This window comes from Musca autumnalis, unplaced genomic scaffold (assembly GCF_047663935.1).
Source record: "Musca autumnalis isolate F117 unplaced genomic scaffold, ASM4766393v1 scaffold_5, whole genome shotgun sequence".
NCBI classification, from domain to species: domain Eukaryota; kingdom Metazoa; phylum Arthropoda; class Insecta; order Diptera; family Muscidae; genus Musca; species Musca autumnalis.
The window spans coordinates 155,150,053-155,170,797 of record NW_027412088.1 but is presented as its reverse complement, the minus strand read 5'-3'; the positions used below and the strand labels follow the sequence as shown (position 1 = coordinate 155,170,797).

General features: G+C 35.8%; 5 protein-coding genes across 6 annotated transcripts; 4 read left to right on the top strand and 1 right to left on the bottom strand.

Annotated features, from left to right (window-relative positions):
• The first annotated feature begins 781 nt into the window (after window positions 1-781).
• Window positions 782-6,096, top strand: LOC141386804 (uncharacterized). The gene is made up of 7 exons (XM_073955715.1): window positions 782-978; window positions 1,035-1,462; window positions 1,865-2,698; window positions 3,931-4,087; window positions 4,188-4,624; window positions 4,688-5,164; window positions 5,225-6,096. The coding sequence occupies exons 1-7, from the start codon at window positions 829-831 to the stop codon at window positions 6,048-6,050; spliced, it is 3,309 nt and encodes a 1,102-aa protein (XP_073811816.1). The 5' UTR covers window positions 782-828; the 3' UTR covers window positions 6,051-6,096.
• Window positions 6,097-9,259: 3,163 nt separating this feature from the next.
• LOC141387081 (uncharacterized) lies at window positions 9,260-11,594 on the top strand. Of its 2 annotated transcripts, none has more exons than XM_073956217.1 (4): window positions 9,260-9,549; window positions 9,633-10,051; window positions 10,134-10,607; window positions 10,669-11,594. In XM_073956217.1, exons 1-4 carry the CDS (start codon window positions 9,400-9,402, stop codon window positions 11,528-11,530), a joined length of 1,905 nt encoding a protein of 634 aa, XP_073812318.1. In that variant the 5' UTR covers window positions 9,260-9,399; the 3' UTR covers window positions 11,531-11,594. The 2 variants fall into 2 exon arrangements, with proteins under 2 accessions (XP_073812318.1, XP_073812317.1); XM_073956216.1 differs by having other exon boundaries at window positions 10,131-10,607.
• Window positions 11,595-12,093: 499 nt separating this feature from the next.
• On the top strand, window positions 12,094-14,639 carry abo (de-etiolated protein 1 abo). Its single transcript, XM_073956218.1, has 3 exons — window positions 12,094-13,703; window positions 13,785-14,094; window positions 14,154-14,639. Exons 1-3 carry the CDS (start codon window positions 12,740-12,742, stop codon window positions 14,539-14,541), a joined length of 1,662 nt encoding a protein of 553 aa, XP_073812319.1. The 5' UTR covers window positions 12,094-12,739; the 3' UTR covers window positions 14,542-14,639.
• Window positions 14,640-16,149: 1,510 nt separating this feature from the next.
• LOC141387080 (uncharacterized) lies at window positions 16,150-17,302 on the top strand. Its single transcript, XM_073956215.1, has 2 exons — window positions 16,150-16,392; window positions 16,468-17,302. Exons 1-2 carry the CDS (start codon window positions 16,161-16,163, stop codon window positions 16,596-16,598), a joined length of 363 nt encoding a protein of 120 aa, XP_073812316.1. The 5' UTR covers window positions 16,150-16,160; the 3' UTR covers window positions 16,599-17,302.
• A 3-nt stretch (window positions 17,303-17,305) lies between these two features.
• LOC141387077 (general transcription factor 3C polypeptide 3) lies at window positions 17,306-20,729 on the bottom strand. Its single transcript, XM_073956213.1, has 2 exons — window positions 20,114-20,729; window positions 17,306-20,038 (listed from the first exon to the last, which is right to left on the bottom strand). The coding sequence occupies exons 1-2, from the start codon at window positions 20,166-20,168 to the stop codon at window positions 17,391-17,393; spliced, it is 2,703 nt and encodes a 900-aa protein (XP_073812314.1). The 5' UTR covers window positions 20,169-20,729; the 3' UTR covers window positions 17,306-17,390.
• Window positions 20,730-20,745: the final 16 nt, after the last annotated feature.

Here is a 20,745-nt window from a genome sequence, read left to right as displayed (position 1 = left end):
GAACATTGTGTTTGTGAAGAAATAAAAAAAATTAAGTTCATTAATTTTTAGAGGAAAATTAAAAGATTTCGATTGCAAATTGAAGGCTGATTGGATGCTTTGCTACACACTTATCAAGCACACACGTACAGAAGGAGTTCATCGGTTGGACAAGCCAATTTGATAGTGTATTGGCCGCTTAAGACACGCTTAAAGCGCCCCATACACTATCAAATTTTGATGTCAATATTTGTAGTAGTACGTGTAAATTTTTCAAAATATGAGAATGTTTGTGTGAATTTTATGGATTGAGGAAAATCAAAATAGTTTTGATTTTCAAATTGTCAAAAAGCAATTCTGAAAAAAAGAACATTGTCCCAATTTACATTAGGCGAGTTTACTTGCGGCAATTGTCATTTTGTAGGAGAGAGAGGTGAGGCATATGGTAACCCTTTGCCTCTCAGCACCCTCTCTCGCCTACAAACTGACAATTGCCGCAAGTAAACTCGCCTAATGTAAATTGGGACATAGTGTTTGTGAAGAAATCAAAAAATTAGGTTCATAATTTTTTAGAGGAAAATTTGAAGATTTCGATTGCAGATTGACGGCGTTGCGACACTTATCAAGCACACACGTACATCGGCTGGACAAGCCAATTTGATAGTGTATGGGCCGCTTAATAATGGTCTCCAGTCTGTCATCATTCAGCGTTGCCTGAAAAAAGAAATAAGAAGAAGAACATATTGTGATTTTTATTACCTTTTTTCGTTCTCATTCTAAACATTGCAAACATTTGTTTCAGTGACGCTAATTTTGGGGATGTAAGCCTGCGTATCCACCTCTCGAAAGATGTTTGAAGAAAAAGAATGTCGTTGTTGTTCAAAGCCTTCCTCAAAATTAACGAAGCTAACGACAAAGGCAAAGATCTCAAGCGCATCCGATGAAGGGAAGTCTTATATGGACATGTTGTATGAATTGACTTTAGGAATGAAACGAAATGTAAGTCGACGGTTTAAGATGAGCTAATACCTTACTATGTATATAACCGTTTCTAGGTAGGAGAATACGATGAAACCCTATTTCCAAATATGATATGCCATTTCTGTTTGAAGCTATTACAACAGTCGTACATGTTCTTGCTTCAAATACAAGCACGGCACTATTACTTTATACAAGATCTACGTTGTTCAGACGTACAACATAATAAGGCAACAGAAGATATGGAAAACTTGGATGAAATACCTTTCAAAATGCCAGAGACAAATGTACATCTCGAATCTACATCTCATTTGGATATTAAATTGGAAGAAATTGAGGAATCTAGGAATAAAGCAGAAGATATTAAATTGGAAGAACCAATTGATGTTCTTTGTAATAATCCAGTTGATGTCATCAATGGCGACGATCCATCCAATGTTCCACTAAATGTTGAAGAATCACGTGGTTTAGATGTTGATGTCTTTACCGAATCCGGCGATGAAAGGTGCGCAATGAAAACTATAATATGTGCTGCTGGAAGTTGTTGACCAGCCAGCTTCATCGGTTGGCTCTTAAGGAGTTGTATTGGAACGTATATAGTCTATACATAACATGAAATCCAGTTAGACTTACATCTAATTTAATCAAAAACCCCATTCTTGCCCGCATTCAAGACTTCGTCTCTTGATTCTTAATTTCTTTAGCCCATCTTTTTCTCCTATTTTGATTAACAGCACATTTTAGTAAAAGTTTTTAATAATACCTATCGTTGCCTGTCAAAATGGAATTAGCGATGGCGTTATGAGTCAATCGATGGTACTAGCTGACCTTGTGTCTAGTCAACACCTTCAGGCGGCACGTTAGTGACATATGTATGTGTAAATCTAAAAATCTCTTATTATGCCAGAAAAGAAATATTGAGCACCACTGAAGAGGAATCAGATGTAGAATCTCTAGACGAAATAGATGTGTTGACGGAACCAATTGCCGTCAGATGTGATGTATGCCAAAAAATCTATCGCGACAAGCAGGCTTTAAATACCCACAAACGTTATACTCACATGCCGGATGAAGAGAAAATACCATGCCCTTTGTGTAATCACAAAACAAGTCGTCCCTCAGCTTTAAAGGTTCACATGGAATTGAAACATGGTACAAAATCGTCGGAAGAAGTTTCTAAACCGCTACCATCAGAGAATAAACCCTATACATGTGACGTGTGTGAACGTGGTTATCGGAGGAGAGATGATCTTAGTAGGCATATAAGAAGAAAACATAAAAATTCTAAAGAGAAACCTGCAAAAGCAAAGAAATGCGAGGAATGCTTCCTATGCCCATATTGTGGCCAGTCATATAATTCCAAAAAGATGCTCGACAGTCATTTGCTAATTCACACCGGTGAAAGACCCTATCCTTGTGGTATATGTGATAAGAGTTTTAAACGTGTTAAGGATATGAAAACCCATCAATTGATACACAGCGATGAAAAACCATTCCAATGTTCCGATTGTGCAAAATCATTTAAACGTTCGGATAAACTAAAAATTCATATGCGAGTACATTCAGAGTTACGACCGTATAAATGTCGAGAATGTGAAAAAACATTTAAATATCCTTCGGTTTTAAAGACACACATGTATATGCATACGGGACAAACACCGTTTGCGTGTAAAACATGTGGTGAAGCGTTCTCCTTAAGGACATCTTTGAATAATCATTGTTTAAAATATGGTCACGTTAAGTAACATAGTTTGTGGACCTGAGTAGAGAACTCAAACGTTTTTTTAGGGATGAGATAATCCACACAAGAGGAGATTTGCACATTAATAAAGCAAATAATGTCGAATAAAGCAAAAGCGTGTGACGTCATTATCAAAATCATAGTGTCAAGGTATTGGAAAACATATCATTGAGTCTGAAACTCTAAATCCAAAAGACATACCTGTTCTTGAAGCCTATGAAAATATTAACACAAACTATATCAAGGTAATACACGACCAAAATAAAAACTTGTGGATAAAATGTAATATCCAGTATTAATTTTTTTCCAAACAATAATTTAATACTTGTAAATGTAAATAGATAAAATAATAAGAACAAATATGTTATTGTGATTAAAAATACTGAAAAAGTAACGCCATTTTATATTACCAACTAAACGTTGTAAATCCACTTTGATGCATGGATGATGGGAGCAGGTTGAATGTTTGGACTGGATTCGCTTCGACCTGAATCATGGGCAGGAAGTCCATACTTCCCGAGATATAGGCCCCGAAAGTTAAAAAAATCCCTTGGTTTTGACGATATGTTTAAATCGAAATTTTTTCATATATTGCCGGCCTTTGGCCGGTGATTTAATACTTTCTCCTATGGACAGGAACAAATCTCAAACAAAATTTTCCTTCAAACCGACATTTTTTAATCATCGATTCGAATCCAGTCCGTATATTCAACTTATGTCCTAGTACCTTAAATTGTTTTATATTACATCCGCGATTAGCAAAAATAGGATTAATATTCCTTATTCTGGTATTGGTATTTGAAATTGTAGCCTTTCGTGTCCCTATTTCCTGAGTTTTAAAATAATGACGGTTACATTTTTCCCACAAGGCTCCTTTCTTCAACGACACCATTTGCAATATAAAATAACTTTTCTTAAATCTACCCTGGTGGATAAAATAATATCAACAACCAGTCCCATTTATTATTAAAACGAGAAGAAAAACGGCAAAAATTAAAAAAAAATACAAAAAAATTTAGAAGTGTTTGTAAAATCCACAAATAAAAAGTAGTGGGCTTTGCTCTTGTTGTGATATCAATTAGTATTGAGTGCCAAAGTAAACAAAGAAGAAGATGTAAATAGATTTCATTAGCCCACTTTAACTTTGTGAAACAATTTATTATTTATTTCAATGTTTGAGAAATATTAAAAATATTCCCTAAATCTCTCCCCATATTTGTTTAAAAAATAAATTTAAACATGTTCGGAGAAAATAAATGCCGCTGCTGTACGAATCTTTCAACAAAGTTAACCAACCTAACTGAAATAGCAAGGATTTCGGGTGTCGTTAATGAAGGAAAGACTTATATGGACATGCTTCTGGAAATTTGCTCGGTAATAGTACCAAATGTAAGTCGCCTCCTGCATTTTGGTGTAATAGAGTGAACCAAAGAGGTGTTTGCTCTTCAAAATGATAAGAAAACATTTACTCAGATTTCACCATTTTCAGCTAGAAGAATACGATGAAACTAAGTTTCCAAATAAAATATGCCATTCATGTTTGAAACTATTGAAGTTATCATATAAATTCCTCCTGCAAATACAGTCAACGTACGATTACTTTATGCAATGTTCAGACAGCAACTCTTTCAGGGGAACTGAAGATATGGAAAATTTGTACGAAACACCAGTTGTACTAATCGAGTCAAGTGCATCACATGAATTCGAGTTTGAACTTAAAAGTGAAGAACATGTGGACGAAGATAATAGTGGACTGGAGGAAATTAAATTGGAAGAAACCATTGATATTTCTAATGATGAGTCATTTACCGCAGCAGCTTTTATCAGTGATGGTCCATCTAATGTTCAACTAAATGATATGGAAGAAAATCCTGATTTAGATGATGACAATAAATCGGCAGACTCCTGCGAAGAAAGGTATTCAATGTAAAGTACATGTGTAGTTACGAAATATACATATATTCCAGTTTAAATCTGTATTTATTGTAGTGGTGAAAGGGCATGGAGCGCTTCAGCTGTGGAAACTCCGGACGAAATGAAAATGTTGTCCGAGCCAACTGTTTTAGTGTGTGACGTATGCCCAGAAACCTTTCATGATAAACATGAGTTATACTCACACAAACGTAATTCCCACATGTCTGTTGAACAGAAAAGAAAGAAAATACCATGTCCTTTATGTAGCTACAAATCAAGTCGGCCACAAGCTTTAAGGTGTCACATGGAATTGAAGCATGGTAAAAAATCTGTGGAAGCATATTTAGAGGATAGGCCATTTATATGCGATCATTGTGGCCGAGGTTTTACAAGACGATTTGATATGCAAAGACATGCCGAAAAAGTGCATGCAAAGGAGACAACAACCGTTGACAGTTTCATCGATGAATGTCCATCTGATGTTCAGTTGAAGGAACTTAAAGCAATTAGAGATTTATATGTTACTAAATTAGCAGAGTCGTGCAATGATAGGTATGAAATACAAAACTACATAGTTTGTATTGATTACTAAAACGAATGTATTTTTTGCAGTAAACAAGAAGCTTTAAGCTCCTCTGAGGAGCAGTCTGACAGTGAATCTCTGGATGAGCCAACAGCTTTCATATGTGAAATATGCCAAAAAGTCTTTGATGATAGGAGTTCGTTTTATTCACACAAACGTTTTACTCACATGCCTGATGAAGAGAAAATAGCATGTCCTTTGTGTGACCATAAAACAAGCCGATCTCAAGCTTTAAAAGTTCACATGGAATTTAAACATGGCAAAGAATTTGTGGAAGAATATTTTAAACCGGCGCCTCTGGAAGATAAACCACATAAATGCGATATGTGTGAAAGTAGTTTTAACAGACGATATGATCTGAATAGACACATTCAAGCAATACATTTGAATCCAAACCCAAAGACACCTGGGAGACGAAAAAACGAGGAAACTTGTTTTTTATGTCCCCACTGTGGCCAGTCATACAGTACTAAAAGGAAGCTCAGAAATCATTTGATAACTCACTCCGAAGACAGACCATATTCTTGTGGTGTTTGCGGGAAGGCATTTAAAAGTGTTAGGTCTGTGAAAGACCACCAGCTTACACATAGTGATATCAGGCCATATACATGTTCCATTTGTGAAAAGTCATTTAAACGTGCAGATAAACTAAAGACTCATATGCTTGTACATTCCGAATTGCGGCCATACAAATGTGAAGAATGTGGAAAAACATTTAAATACAGTGCAGTCTTAAGATCACATATGTATAAGCACACAGGTCAAACACCGTATTCATGTAAAACATGTGGTGAGGAATTTACGTCAAGAACCTTTTTAAATAATCATTGTTCGGAAAAGGGTCATTTTATGTAACATATGAAATTAAGAATTACAATAAGATTTTGTATGTTATGTAAAATCGTTTTAGATGTAAAAATGTTTATTATTGTGTATGACCATATGGTTCTTTCCAATGATTTGTTTTATTTTTATTGCGTTCTTACAAGTTATAGAAACAACAATCACCATATTTTTCAATACTTTTTTTTTTAATTTTTCCATTTGTGCAAATAAATTACAGCCAGTTTTTGTAAAAAAATATTTTTCAAATGTATCGTTCGTACTCAAACGAATCCGTTTAAAATTTGGTTTTTATAAAAAATTGAAAAGCATTCGTTTGATTCCGAAAAGCTTTGTATATATAAGTGTTTCCATTATGTTAATTTTTAATTTTTTTTTAATTGTTCTCTTTAAAAAATATGTTCCTTACGGCAATCTCGAAAAAATATTGAATATACACACAAATTTGGAAAACAATTTTCAAAGAATGTCAAAATTCATTTTGGGAAAATGCTGATATTTGGCCCGTACGGCGGAATTTTACGTATATGAGTATCTAAAAATTTCGCTAAATCAATTTCCTATCATATGCATTCGTTTTCAGCGAAATTCTGTAGCAAACAACACATTTTCAGCTCAAAACGTTGGGCCTCTTTTTCAGACGTTTTCGTTCGTGTTTTTTGTTATGAAAACCAAATATATGAGGGAGACCAAAAATTTCTTTTGGTTTTCACACACATACAAACAGTATTGGATACAAATACCAAAATGTGTTTTTGTATGTGACAAAAACGAACGAAAACAGGGGGTTAATCATGACTAAAATTGGAACTCATATGAATGAGCTATTCAATATACTTCCTAATAACTTTGAAGGATACATTTCTACATGTCTTGAGGGGTGTTTACACTATCTATGAATGTCATATGAGATGTCAAATTTGCTACCTGTGAATGTTGTGCACACAGTGTGACCACTATGAAAATTTTCATCTATCAAAATGATGTGGCAACATTTTTCATTTAGGGAGCGCTCTTTTCGGCCATGTATTTTCGTATGCATTTGAGAAATGAATTGTTAGAAGAAAACAATTTTACCAAAAAAATGAAGAAAATAGGTAAAGAAAACGAAAATGTGAGTGCGATTAAAGTTTTTAACAATATAAATTGTGTTATTTGCGTGATATATACTTTGTGGTCATATGAAATTGTATACTAATGTGAACGCAAAAATTAAAAGTGGTATGGACTTTGACAAACATAAAGGATGTCGAATGGATAAAAGAAGTGACAGCTTATATGACATTGATAGATAGTGTAAACACCCCTTTAATAGTAAGACTAACGATATCAAGGTGAATTAATGGGTCGATTCCGTATGTCAAAAGTCGCCCGACGCCGTCAAATTTTGTCGCTATAATGTTCATTTTCGGGCGACAGCAAATTAGCTGTCGCCGTGCATATTTACAAGTGAATAAAAACGAAAAATTGAAACATAAGTAACATTTTCATTTATTTTAAGTGAATTTGTGTACTTATAATGACAAAAATTACTAAAAAACAGCCATTTGAAATACTGATTGAAAAAATGGTTTTTTTGCTTTTTGACGAAACTAAGGCCACTTTTAAAGAGGTATGGAAGGATGTTGCGGAGCAATTATATAGTGGTGATCCACCAACCCATACACCAGATGAATGGCGCAGAGGATGGATTCATTTTAAAGCTACAATAAAGAGAAAATTAGCTAATAATAACACAATTTTTCCTCTATTGACTGCAACACTTTACTGATACCACTGACAGTGAGTTGAGCCATACCGAAGTAAGTCATTGCCATGGTATATTTGAAGACTTCCTTCTGCGAAAACAAAAACCGTAAAGCAGCATGCACTTTAAGGAGTGGCTGCATGGCTGTTCACCTACGGCTTTTTTAAAGTCATTTTTAATGCCTCTACTATATTAAGAACAGCGCCTTTTGCAAGCCGAAAATAGCATTTAAACCTAAATTATAAACAATTATTTTGATGATTGTTGGAAACAAAACACCTACTCACAATACTGATGCATTTCTAAAGGATTCGATTTTCCTCTTAAATGTCTTCTTATAGATGCTACGTTAAGTATATCTCCTCTATCATCAAAAAAATGGTTAGAATTTTTAATTTTAGAAAAGTATATCTTTTGTTTACAATTTGTTCTGATATTTTTATTTTATTTTCTATCGCTTTGCGTAATACAAATTTTTAATTTTGTCTCAGAGACGACTGACAACGCGACACGACTCGTGTCGCAATACGAAATCGACCCATAATGCCCACCACAAGTTAGAAACTCGTGGATAAAAGGTAATATCCATCATTATTATAATTTTTCCCAAACAAGGAGAAATGTTAATTAATAAAACAATAAGAACAAATATGTATGTACTTCCCTTAAAAACGGAGAAAAAATAAATAAATAAAATAAACGTTGTATATCCACTCATTTGAAGCAAGCATGATGTGATTAAACCCTAGTTTAGTCTTTGTTCCACATCCTTTAGTAAACCATGATTTTGCTGACCACTTTTCTATATTCTTAAAATTGTCCGTCAAATTTTGTTGTATTACAACCGTGATTAACTATAGTGCGATTAATATTGCTTATCTGGTATTGGTATTTGAAATTGTAGCCTTTTGTGTCTCTATTTCCCTAGTGTTGGAATAATAGCTCTGTTTCTTTACGTGCAAGAATCTTCAAGTTTTACCACTTTTTACTCGAAAAGCGCATGATACAATAAGAAGGTAGCATTATCAGCCCAGCTGGTGGTAACATAATGTGTCAATTGCATTGAATTTATGTCAAATTTTGACATCTTATGTTACCAAAAACGGCAGTTGCTGCTACCTTCTTATTGTATCATGGAAAAGCGTTCCTTTACTTCAGGTACCAGACAATTCATATTGTAGCAGTTTACAAATTTTGCTAGTTTTACCATTTTCAAAAGTAAAGGAACGGACCAAAGACGGTTACATTTGTCTCATAATTAAGGCACCTTTCTTAAAAGTATATATAACGACAACATACCATCATCCCAATTCTACACTGGTGGATTAAATAATATCCAAAACCAGACCAATTTAATGTTAAAACTAGAAATAATACAGCAAATAAAAATAATTTACGAAAAAATACAAGCTGTTTTAAAATAAACAAGTACAAAAAAACAGTTTGACTTGTTCCGTATGTGTTATCAATTCATATTGAGTGCCAGAGTAAACAAAGAAGAAGATGTAATTAGATTTCATTAGCTCATCAACTTTGAACTCTGTAAACATTGATTTATTTGAGAAAGTTACATCCTTACATTTCTCCGTATTTGTTTGAGAATTAAATTCAAAAATGTTTGGAGAAAATGAATGTCGTTGTTGTACGAATCTTTCATCCAAATTAACCAAGCTAAGTGAAATAGCAAGGATTTCAGGTGTTGTTAATGATGAAAAGACTTACATGGACATGCTTCTGGAAATTTGCTCGGTAATAGTACCAAATGTAAGTCGCCTCCTGCCTTTTGGTGTAATAGAGTGCTCTTCAAAATGATAAGAACAAATTTATTAAGATTTCACCATTTTCAGCTAGAAGACTACGACGAAGACATATTCCCAAATAAGATATGCCATTCATGTTTGAAACAATTGAAACTATCGTATAAATTCCTGCTTCAAATACAGTCTACGTACGACTACTTTATGCAAAGGTCAAGCTCTTTCAAGGAAACAAAAGATACGGAAAATTTGTACGAAACCCCAGTTGTACTAATCGAGACAAGTGCATCACACGGATTCGAATCTGAAGTTAAAAATGAGGAAGCAGATAATTGTGGTTGGCAGGAAATCAAGTTGGAAGAACAAATTGACATTCTCCATGATGAGTCACTCACCCAAGTAAATTCCATCAATGATGGTCCAGGTCCATCTAATGTTCAACTTAAAGATATTAAAGAATATCATGCTTCAGAAGATGACAATAAATCGCAAGACTCCAGCGAAGAAAGGTAGGTATTAACGTTAAGTACATGTATAGTTATGAAATACATGTATGTATTATTTTAAAACTGTATTTATTTATTGTAGTAGATACGAGGCTTGGAGTGCTCCTGCCACTGAATATCCGGACGAAGTGGAAATGTTGTCCGAGCCAACTGTTTTAGTGTGTGACGTATGCCCAGAAACCTTTCATGATAAAGATGAGTTATACTCTCACACACGTAATTCCCACATGTCTGTTGAAGAGAAAAGAAAGAAAATACCATGTCCTTTATGTAGCTACAAATCAAGTCGGCCACAAGCTTTAAGGGGTCACATGGAATTAAAACATGGTAAAAATTCAGTCGAAGCATATTTAGAAGATAGACCGTTTATATGCGATCTTTGTGGCCGTGGATTTACAAGACGATATGATATGAATAGACATTTCGAAAAAATACATACCAAAAAGACACCACCCGCTGACAGTTTTGCAGATTGTAGTCTCTCTAATGTTCAATTAAAAAAATTTAAAACAACAAGAGAATTATATGTTAGTAAATTGGCCGAGTCCTGCAATGAGAGGTATGAAATTCAAAATAACGTAGTTTGTATGTGTCAATTAATAGAATGTATTTTGTTGCAGTAATCAAGAAGCTGTAAGCTCCACTGAAGAGGAATCTGACAATGAATCCCCGAAAAAGAAAACAGTTTTCTCTGACAATGAATCTCTGAATAACACAACAATTTTCATATGTGAAATATGCAAAAAAGTCTTTGGAGATAGGGGTACGTTTAATTCACACAAACGTTATTCTCACTTACCTGATGAAGAGAAAATATCATGTCCTTTGTGTGACCATAAAACAAGCCGACCTCAAACTTTAAAAGTTCACATCGAACTTAAACATGGCAAACAATATGTGGAAGAATATTTTAAACCGCCGCCTTTAGAAGATAGACCACATAAATGCGATATGTGTGAAAGTAGTTTTAACAGACGATATGATCTGAATAGACACATTCAAGCAATACATATGAATCCAAAACCAAAGACACCTGGGAGACCGAAAGCCACAGAGTCTTGTTTTTTATGTCCGTACTGTGGTCAATCATACAGTACTAAAAGAAAGCTCAGAAATCATTTGAAAAGTCACTCCGACGACAGACCGTATGCTTGCGGTGTTTGCGGGAAGGCATATAAATATCTTAGATCTGCGAAAGACCACCAGCTCATACATAGTGGTATCAGACCATATAAATGTTCCATTTGTGAAAAGTCATTTAAACGTGCAGATAAACTAAAGACCCATATGATTGTACATTCCGAATTACGGCCATACAAATGTGAAGAATGTGGAAAAACATTTAAATACAGTGCAGTCTTAAGATCACATATGTATATGCATACCGGCCGAACACCATACTCATGCAAAACATGTGGTGAAGAATTTACGTTAAGAACCTTGTTAAATAATCATTGTTCAGAAAATGGTCATTTTATGTAATATATGGAATAAAAAATAACAGTATGATGTTGTTTGTTGTGCTGAATTGTTTTATACCATTAGCTAATTAATGGCGTGTGCATGTTGCGTTATTCCAAACAAAAGCAAATGTACATCATAGATGAACAAGATGAGCACTCGCCTTTACGTTTTCGTACGATTCACCATACAATTGCCCTCTTGGTGTTCACCATTGATGTACATGTATTTCAAATTGAGGCCAAAAAGGCCTTTGCGTGTTGCGTGTGAGACCAGAAAAAACAACAAAAACAAAATACATGTATTTGGAATTGAAATACATACATACATGTATTTTGTTTTTTAAACGCAACACGCAACGTTATAGGTGGTTTTGGCCTGAAATACATGTTTTTTATTTTTGCTTTGAATAATGCAACACGCACATTAAATTTATTCTGTAATGGCATATGGCGTTTTACCTATGTTCATTGTTTTTATGGTGGATCTTTCCAATGAGTTTTTTATTCCTATTTTATACAGTAATCTCCATGGTGCTCCATGATTTAAGAAGGTGTTTGTACGTCTAGTCTGTTAAGACTTGGTTCAAATCATCGTACACGAAGACTCCCTTCGGATCGTCTATAAAGACTCACTTCAGTTCGTCTATAAAGACTCCATCGGTTACTCTATAAAGACTCCCCTCAGCTCGTCTATGAACAGCCCAATTATGAACTAACTTTTTCCTTTAAGTTGAAACGGCAGAAAGACAAAACTCACGGGGAGTTTACATTCATAATCACCCTGGAAGACTCCTTCACCTAGTCTATGAAGACTCCCTTCAGCTTGTCTATGAACATCCCAATTATGAATATTAACTCCCCGTGAGTTTTCTCACTTTTTCCTTTAGGTCAGTACCCCCATGGACGTCATTCAGTTCGTTTTTAAAGACGCTATTCAGATCGTCCAAATATCCATACCAAATGACACATGGCAACATTATTTTATAGTCCAGCTGATAGTTCTTTCCCATTTTTCATTCGTAAACAAAGTTTGTTGGTCATTTCATTTTGTGTCGATTTTCTATCGTCCATTCCTTTTTATTTTTTAATTCGCATTAAGTGGAACGTTGTTTTTTTCATTTGTTTGGTTTAGTAAACAACATTAGAAAAAGTTCCAATTCGTCATTCCCTTGAAACCACTACTTAACCCTTCTGCTAATGAATTGTGAATTCAAGTCCCTATACATCAATGTTTGCTAAAAACTCACAAAACCTGCAACATCATCTTTGGGCCAGAGAAACAAATTGGAGATTTGGACATCATCCCATAGCCCAACATTCGCATTATTACAAGAAGAATTTCTATAAAAGCATTACACCCCGCCTCACCATCCAGAATGTGGACAAACCATTGGCATTTTTGCGAAAATTTACTCCAGATGGAAGTATGTTATTGGCATTTTCATACGAACAACGTGCCTTGGAAGTATACCAATATCAGGGAGTGGGTAAGGTAGCACATCTGTTGGGCTCGCAAAAAAGTGAATGTATAACAGCTGCAGACCATTCTTTGGATTCTTTGCATATACGCCAGCAATTGTTCAATGCCCTTTTCAAAAAGAAATACACAATCCAATTGATAACTGCATCGTGGTCTACACGGCATGTTTTGAATCGTGAGTTTAGTATATTCATGGAAAATGGCCAGTATGTTTTGTTGGTATCGGTGGCTGGTGGCTCTATATTTCCCAGTTATCAGGCGTATCAAGAGTATCCAGATCTTTTCGATGATGCCGATTTGTATGATTATACATTTCATTTGGTTGATTTACGGAAAGGATGTATTTCGGATACGCTCCGAATGGAACATGATTTTATTGTTCTATCACATAATCACAGTGTATCGGTGTATGGTCGTACCATTGCCATATTATCTACATATCGACAATGTATAGATCTCTTGGAGTTGGATAATGAAGGTAAAATACAACGCTTATATACTGTGGGACCATACGGCAGTAATTTGGATCGCGATCAGATCTTGGCACATCAACAAATGGCAAATTCAACACTTGATCATACATACAGTGTTCCGCTGTCACATTTAAAACAAAAGATTCTGACATTTTTGTACAACAGAGCTTTGGAGGCACCAACAGTTTTTTTACGCAAAGAAAAGCTAAAATTTTTCTATAAACATTTTGGATTGGTAGGTAAATTCATGTAGGAGCTTAGCGCTTTTGTTCTCAATAATTTAACTTCCTTTTTTCCTTTCCTCCCCACCTTTAAGGTAGAACGTATGCTTATATTAAAAATGCAATTGATCGATAGTGAACACCTATTGCTGCGTTATGAAAAGCGACAAACTCAAATGCCTTTGGAAATGCTGGAGGGAACTGTGGATTCGATTAGCAAAAATTTCAAATTGTATGTTTTCTACAATATTACTGAACAGAAAGTATTGAAAATACTTGACAAAAACTCTGTGACATTGCTGCTAATGTTGCGAAATTATTGTGATGAGTTTCGTAATGTAAGATCTTTATATTCTTGGTATGCTTCCTCACCAAGTAATAATGATTTCTTTCGCTCAGCATTTGATGAGTAAGTACTTCTTTCAAGAAATTATTAATTGAAATCACTAATTTCTTTAATTTTTTAAGTGCGTTAAAATCATTTGCTGGTGGAATAAGGGAAGCTGCAGATCGATTTAATCCCACATTACCGATTAGTGCTCAAAGTTTTTCCACAAGCCCCTATCTAGATTATTCCCTATTTAACTATGATGATCGTTTTATTTCCACTTTGGAAAGACCACGTTTAATTGGCATGGAACCGATACGATTTCGTGATCGTATTACTAATATACTTAAATTTCGTGTACATTTGGAGCATTCTTCGGATACATGGCAAGAATATAATAATCCAAGAGATTTGGTCACATTTATTTTCCATCCCTATGAACCGTTCTTTATAAGTATACAAAAGTTTATATCACGTTATGTTCTAAATTTTCACATTTATAATGCAAATACGAAAGTAAAAGCGTGAAATTTTGTTCGAAGAGGAATTTTTTCATAATGGAGGAGGCTAACACTGTGTTGAGTTGTTAACTCGTATTTTACAAATAAATTTGCGAAATTTTAAAAGTTTTATTATTGTTATACTATTAAGACTATTTCCTGCCCCCCTATTCAGTAACTTTTTAACAACATTACTCATTATTTATTTTACAACAATTTCATTTGTTTGTTTTGTAGTTGTTACAAAAACAAAAAAAATTTTAACAACTTTTTAATCGATAAAAGTTACAGAATAGGCCTACTGGGCGCCTGTAAATGTTTTCTACTTGTAGTATATAAATATACTCTTCGGATCGTCTAGAACCTTCAGATCGTCTATAAAGACTGCCTTCAGATCGTCTATAAAGGCTCCCTCCACTCATCTATAAAACTTCCTTCAGCTTATCTATAAAGACCCCATTCAACTTGTCTATAAAACTTCCTTCGATCCGTCTATGCAGACTTCCTTCAACTAGGTTATAGGGACTCTTCAACTCGTGTATAAAACTCCATTTAACTCGTCTATAAAGACTCGTCTATAAGGACTCTCTTCAATTCGTCTATAAAGACTCCCTTCAGCTTGTCTATAAAGACTCCATTCAATTTGTCTATAAAGACTCCCTTCAACTCTTCTATAGAGTCTCCCTTCCACTCGCCTAAGGAGGCTCCCTTATGGTCGTCTATAAGGCTTCATTAAGACGAAATCTTTATAGACGAAAAAAGTACATCTGCATAAAGATTCCATTCTGTTCGTCTATAAAGGTCTATAATCCTTTCTGGTCCTTTAGGAATACGCCATTCAGTTTTTCTATAAAGACTCGGCTCATCTTATGGTCTTCTATATTAAAAACCCTTTCATTCTTCTTTATAAGATAGTTTCTCACTCTTTTTCATTCCAGCAGCTTTGTGACAGTCCAAGACGGAGCATCAAATGACATCGTCGCGACTTCATAAATGCAGCATGTCTTTTTATTGACATCGTCGCGACTTCATAAATGTCACGTGACACATCACACTGAGCTGCAATTGCCGAATTTGTGCAGTGTTTCCAAGTGGACTGCACACTAATTGACATTTCCATGGTACAATAATTCTTAGGTAGGCCACAGCTAACAGCTGATTACATTTTTTTTTGTTATGGCTTAATCTGTCAAAACCGTGTTGACATGCAGAGTTGATATTTATTATTGATCAAAAAATTCAACTCTGTTTTGTTTTCATTTCAACATTTCGTTCTTCTTCTTCTTTGTTTACTCATCCGTTATCATTCATCAAAACAATTTTGACGTTTTAAGCCATAGCGACAGGGTTGTATTTTTTGGCGATTCTCATACCTGGCCTACCTATGAATTATTGTACCATGGACATTTCTTTAGAACTTTTTTGACTATGTCAGTGTTGCCACACATATTTACTTCATCTTTTTATGATATTGTCATTTTTTGCAATGTAAATACTGCATTTATGAAGTCAGCCAGTTTTAAAGTGACTGGTGTATGATAAACCAAGAAGAAGACTGCTATCATTATACAGTGATTTTCCCATGATTATACGTTTCCTCTTTTCCTCGACTTTTCTAAACAGTGCTTCACACACTCATTCGTAAACATGGTCATTTTGTGCCTATTGTTTACTCATATCCTCTTAAATGCATTGTGTAGAAAGTTTCTAAATTTGTCTGGCAGAGCGAACTTGCGAGCTGTAGATCCCAGTGATTATTCTAGAGTCTGTTTCCATACCTATTTCTATCAGTCCAATTCCATACCCACAAAAACCCACATAGACAACATGGATGTTTCCGGCGCCCCCTCCTGTGATGTGGTCATTGAAGAAATCAATAGTAATGATGTCCCCGAAGAAGAATTATCCCAATTCCAGGAGACAGAACCACTAAAAGTCCTTCAACTTATTTCAGATGAAGACGATGATGAGGGAAATCTAATACAAAAATTTGTTCATGGTGAAGCTGATTTCCCTGATTTCTATTCGAAATTGGAACCCCACGAACAACCGGATGGTGAAGAGGCGGAGGAGGATGACGATTAATTAGGGACAACAAGTGATGTCAATGAGCTCACAGGAAAGAGAAATGTGGGAAGAAGCTGAATTTAAGGCAAATATAATGCAAGGCTTCCCAAATATAGAAATACCAACGGGACCATTAAACTTCTCCGCCAAGACTATTGCGCTACCGCTGTCCAGGTAGTTGCCTCATAGAGCAACTGCAAATGACGCCTCTATGTTTAAGATGAGATAACAGTGGTAGCCATCTCAAAGTCTGACAGAAGGATGTCTTCCTTACGGGAGAACTTTCCCTACCTAGACCAAGAATTGGACTCTCCTTCAAGAGACGGAGCGATTCCCTGGAGGGTTACTCTCTATTGCGATGCGTAAGAAAAATGCGATGCGTAAGGAAATTAAATGTGTCTCTATTGCGTTTTCGTATCTCGTTTCGTAAGTTTTTTTGTTCCTTTTTCCTTTCTGGCACCGCCGCGATCTCTAATACAAAAGCGAGTATAAAAATACTGCGTTAACGCAAATATCTTGCGCTAGCAAAATACCAAACGCAAACGCATCGCAATACAGAGTAACCCCCCTGCTCTGCATGTCTATTGCGTGGTTAAACCAACAAACCTAAAACTCCGAGGTTACGACTTTGCTTAGGGAATCTTTAAATGGTAGAAGATATGAAATCATTTGGTTCAGTCACAATTCTCTTAATATCACAATGATAATAAAAATCAGATACAAACTCTGGATATAATTACATTTTATTACCAAAATCTAGTCTTAAACATAACCTTACTAATTCTAATAATCCTCAGGATTATCCCCCTCTTACACAACACAATATTCATAGAGATATTGGCGAGCTTTAATAAGATTTCCACTTGCACGATAAATCAAATGTAAATTGAATGCTATTTCCTGTTTTAAACTTAAAATCTCGCTATGTTTCTCCAGTAAGGGATGGGTAAAATTGAGAGCCTTCTCATAATATTCCACAGCCAAGTGAAATAGACCACATTGATGATAGACACGACCAATGTTATAATTAATTTCTTGATATGTTACAGAATTCTCCATAGACGAATCCACATGATTGGGTGACAAGGCGAATGCCTTTGATCTCAGTTCACCATATTTTTGAATGAATACCGCAGCTTGGGTAACGGCAGCACATTTTCGTAAAACTTTCTTTTGCATGGAGATCTGTTGGAATATTACCGCAATACAAAGAGCTAACATAGCTGTTGGTTGTTCCTTGTACATGGGTACGTAGACATTTAAAGCATACTTATAGGAGCTACAATGTAAATGATAGTGACCGGTTAAGATGCGCATTCCTTTGGCTTGTGGTTGCCTCAGTATGAGGCGATTCATGTAACGATGATAACGCAGATCTTGTCCCTTTTGTATCAGCAAACACATGAGGTTCCATAGAGGTTTCGAACTGGCATTTTTGTGTATCAATTCCCTCAGATAGGAGAAAGCAATGGAACAGTCATTGTTAAAGTAGCAGGCCAATATGATAATGCGTTCCAATTCAATGTGATAGCCGACAAACCGCTTGGTTGTGACCATGGCAAAGCACATTCTCTCCAAGATACTATAGTTTTTGTGTAGAAAGCCAATACGCATCAGTTCCAAAAATAATTGATATTCATCATGAACCGAAAGATCATCCGTGGTGTTTGCTGTGCTTTTGGAAATTTCCAAGGTTTTATCAGCCTCTTCGCCAATAATGTTACGCATTTGTAAGATAACTTTAAGTCCTTCTGAATTGTAAAATGAGCCACCATTGGCTGCGGCCTGCATTTCTTCACGATTGCGCATCTTTATGGATTGGCGTCCTAGCAGAACACAGCCGATTTCCAGAAATTCATCAATTTCATTGATTTGCTGTAACATTATGCAGCGTTCATACAGCAAACGGGCATGCAACGGCTGGCCTTCGTGTTCTCCCGACTGCTCCAATGCTTTGACAGCTTCAACATGCCTACCTTGCTGTTTTAGTAAAGCAGATAATGTAAATTTGGCCTCATAACAATATGGAGCGTATTCCACTACTCTGGTATAACTTTCAATGGCCTCATTACAGCGATTCAAGTGTCTCAAACATTCGGCCTGTTTAAGCCATATAAAAGCAGGGCAATCAATGATATCACCATCAGTTATTGGACGTAGTAGCGATATGGCCTCAGCATATTTGTGTTCCTGCATCAAAGCCTCAGCTATGTCACAATATAAATTCAATCTATCCGTTTCCAGGGGTGGTATATGTTCATGGATATTCTGTATCAAATAACCCAACAAATGATGGGCCTTAAGATTTATCAAGGCCACACACAGCTTAACCCTAAAGTCGGGAACATAATCATCTGGTATTACACAATAGAATATTAAATCCAATTGTTCCTCCTTTTCGGTTTCCAATTCCAAGTTTGTACGCTCCCGCAAACACTGCAGTACCTTGAAATATTGTTTGTTCAGAATACACAGCTCCATATAGAGATTCAAATCCTCCAAACTGAAGAGGTGACCACACACACCATAGGCACTTTGCATGGCCTCCAAAGCCAAATGATATTTATTCTCGGCATGAAAATGTTTTGCAACATTTTTTGCCGTGACCAAACACAACTCATGCCTATCGACGGGACAATGTTGTATCATTTTTAGATATGTAAACATGGCAGCTGACTTTTCGCCCATCATATCCAGCAGGCGTGCCTTGCGCAAACGTAAATCATAATCTCGAGAATGGACTTTAATAGCTCGGGTGTAATATATTCTAGCCCTTTGTAAATTGCCCTGGGCGATATGCATTTCAGCAATACGTATCCATTGATAACGATCACTGGGGTTCAAGTGCACTGCGATTGTTAAGAAATTCAAAAACTTCTCTGTGTCCCGTGATTCATAGATTTCGGCCAGGGTAAAGAATGGCTCCGGGGCCAGAGGATTTTGTCGTATAATTTCCAAACAAATCTTTTCAGCCATTTGGATTTGACCTCGAGCAAAGCACAAATTTGCCTCACCCATTAAACCCTGCAGGGCCACATTGAGCAGGGAACGTTTGCGAACATGCCCGCCACTTGTACTGGTACTACGTACTCTACGACTGGTGCTTGGTATATCACTAGCATCCATTTTACGATCTTTTCGTGATTGTTTCTTTCTTTTCGGCACAATTGCCTTGGCGGAGTAGTTTAATGGTCCCGTTGGCATTTCTATATTGGGGAAACCTTGCATTATATTTGCCTTAAATTCAGCTTGCTCTTGCATTTCCCGTTCCTGTGAGCTGCTAATATCATTGGCATCACTTGTTGTCCCTAGTTCATCGTCGTCCTCCTCCGCCTCTTCACCATCATCTTCATCATCCGGTTGTTCGTGGGGTTCCAATTTCGTATAGAAGTCGGGGAAATCAGCTTCACCATGAACAAATTTTTGTATTAGATTTCCCTCATCATCATCGTCTTCATCTGAAATAAGTTGAAGGACTTTTAGTGGTTCTGTCTCCTGGAATTGGGATAATTCTTCTTCGGGGACATCATTACTATTGATTTCTTCAATGACCACATCACAGGAGGGAGCGCCGCCGGAAACATCCATGTTGTCTAGGTGGGGTTTTGGGTTTGTGGGTATGGAATTGGACTGTTAGAAATAGGTATTGAAATAAACTTTAGAATAGTCAAATATTCACTGGGATCTACAGCTCGCAACTCTGCCAGACAAATTTAGAAACTTTCCACACAATTAGTTTAAAAGGATATAGGTAAGTAACAGGCACAAAACAAAATTACCATGTTTACGAATGAGTGTGAAGCATTGTTTAGAAAAGGCGAGGAAAAGAGATAAATCATGGGAAACTCACTGTATAATGATAGCAGTCTTCTTCTTGGTTTGTTATACACCAGTCACTTTCAAACTGTTTTTTTGATTTTGAAACGACGGACCGTTAAAGTAACGGATCAAAAACGGACAAAATGTGAATTGCAAAAATGCAAGTTTTGAAAATGGAGTGAATGTAGGATTGTTCTTTTTACCGCCTTCTTTGGCATTTGGAATTCGAAGGTGTGTAAATTACCGAGAAACTTCGTAATATTCCTTTCTATATACTCTTATTACATTAACTGTGCTTAGCTTCAGAGAAACCGCCCGAAACAACTTAAAAAAGACGGAAAACAAA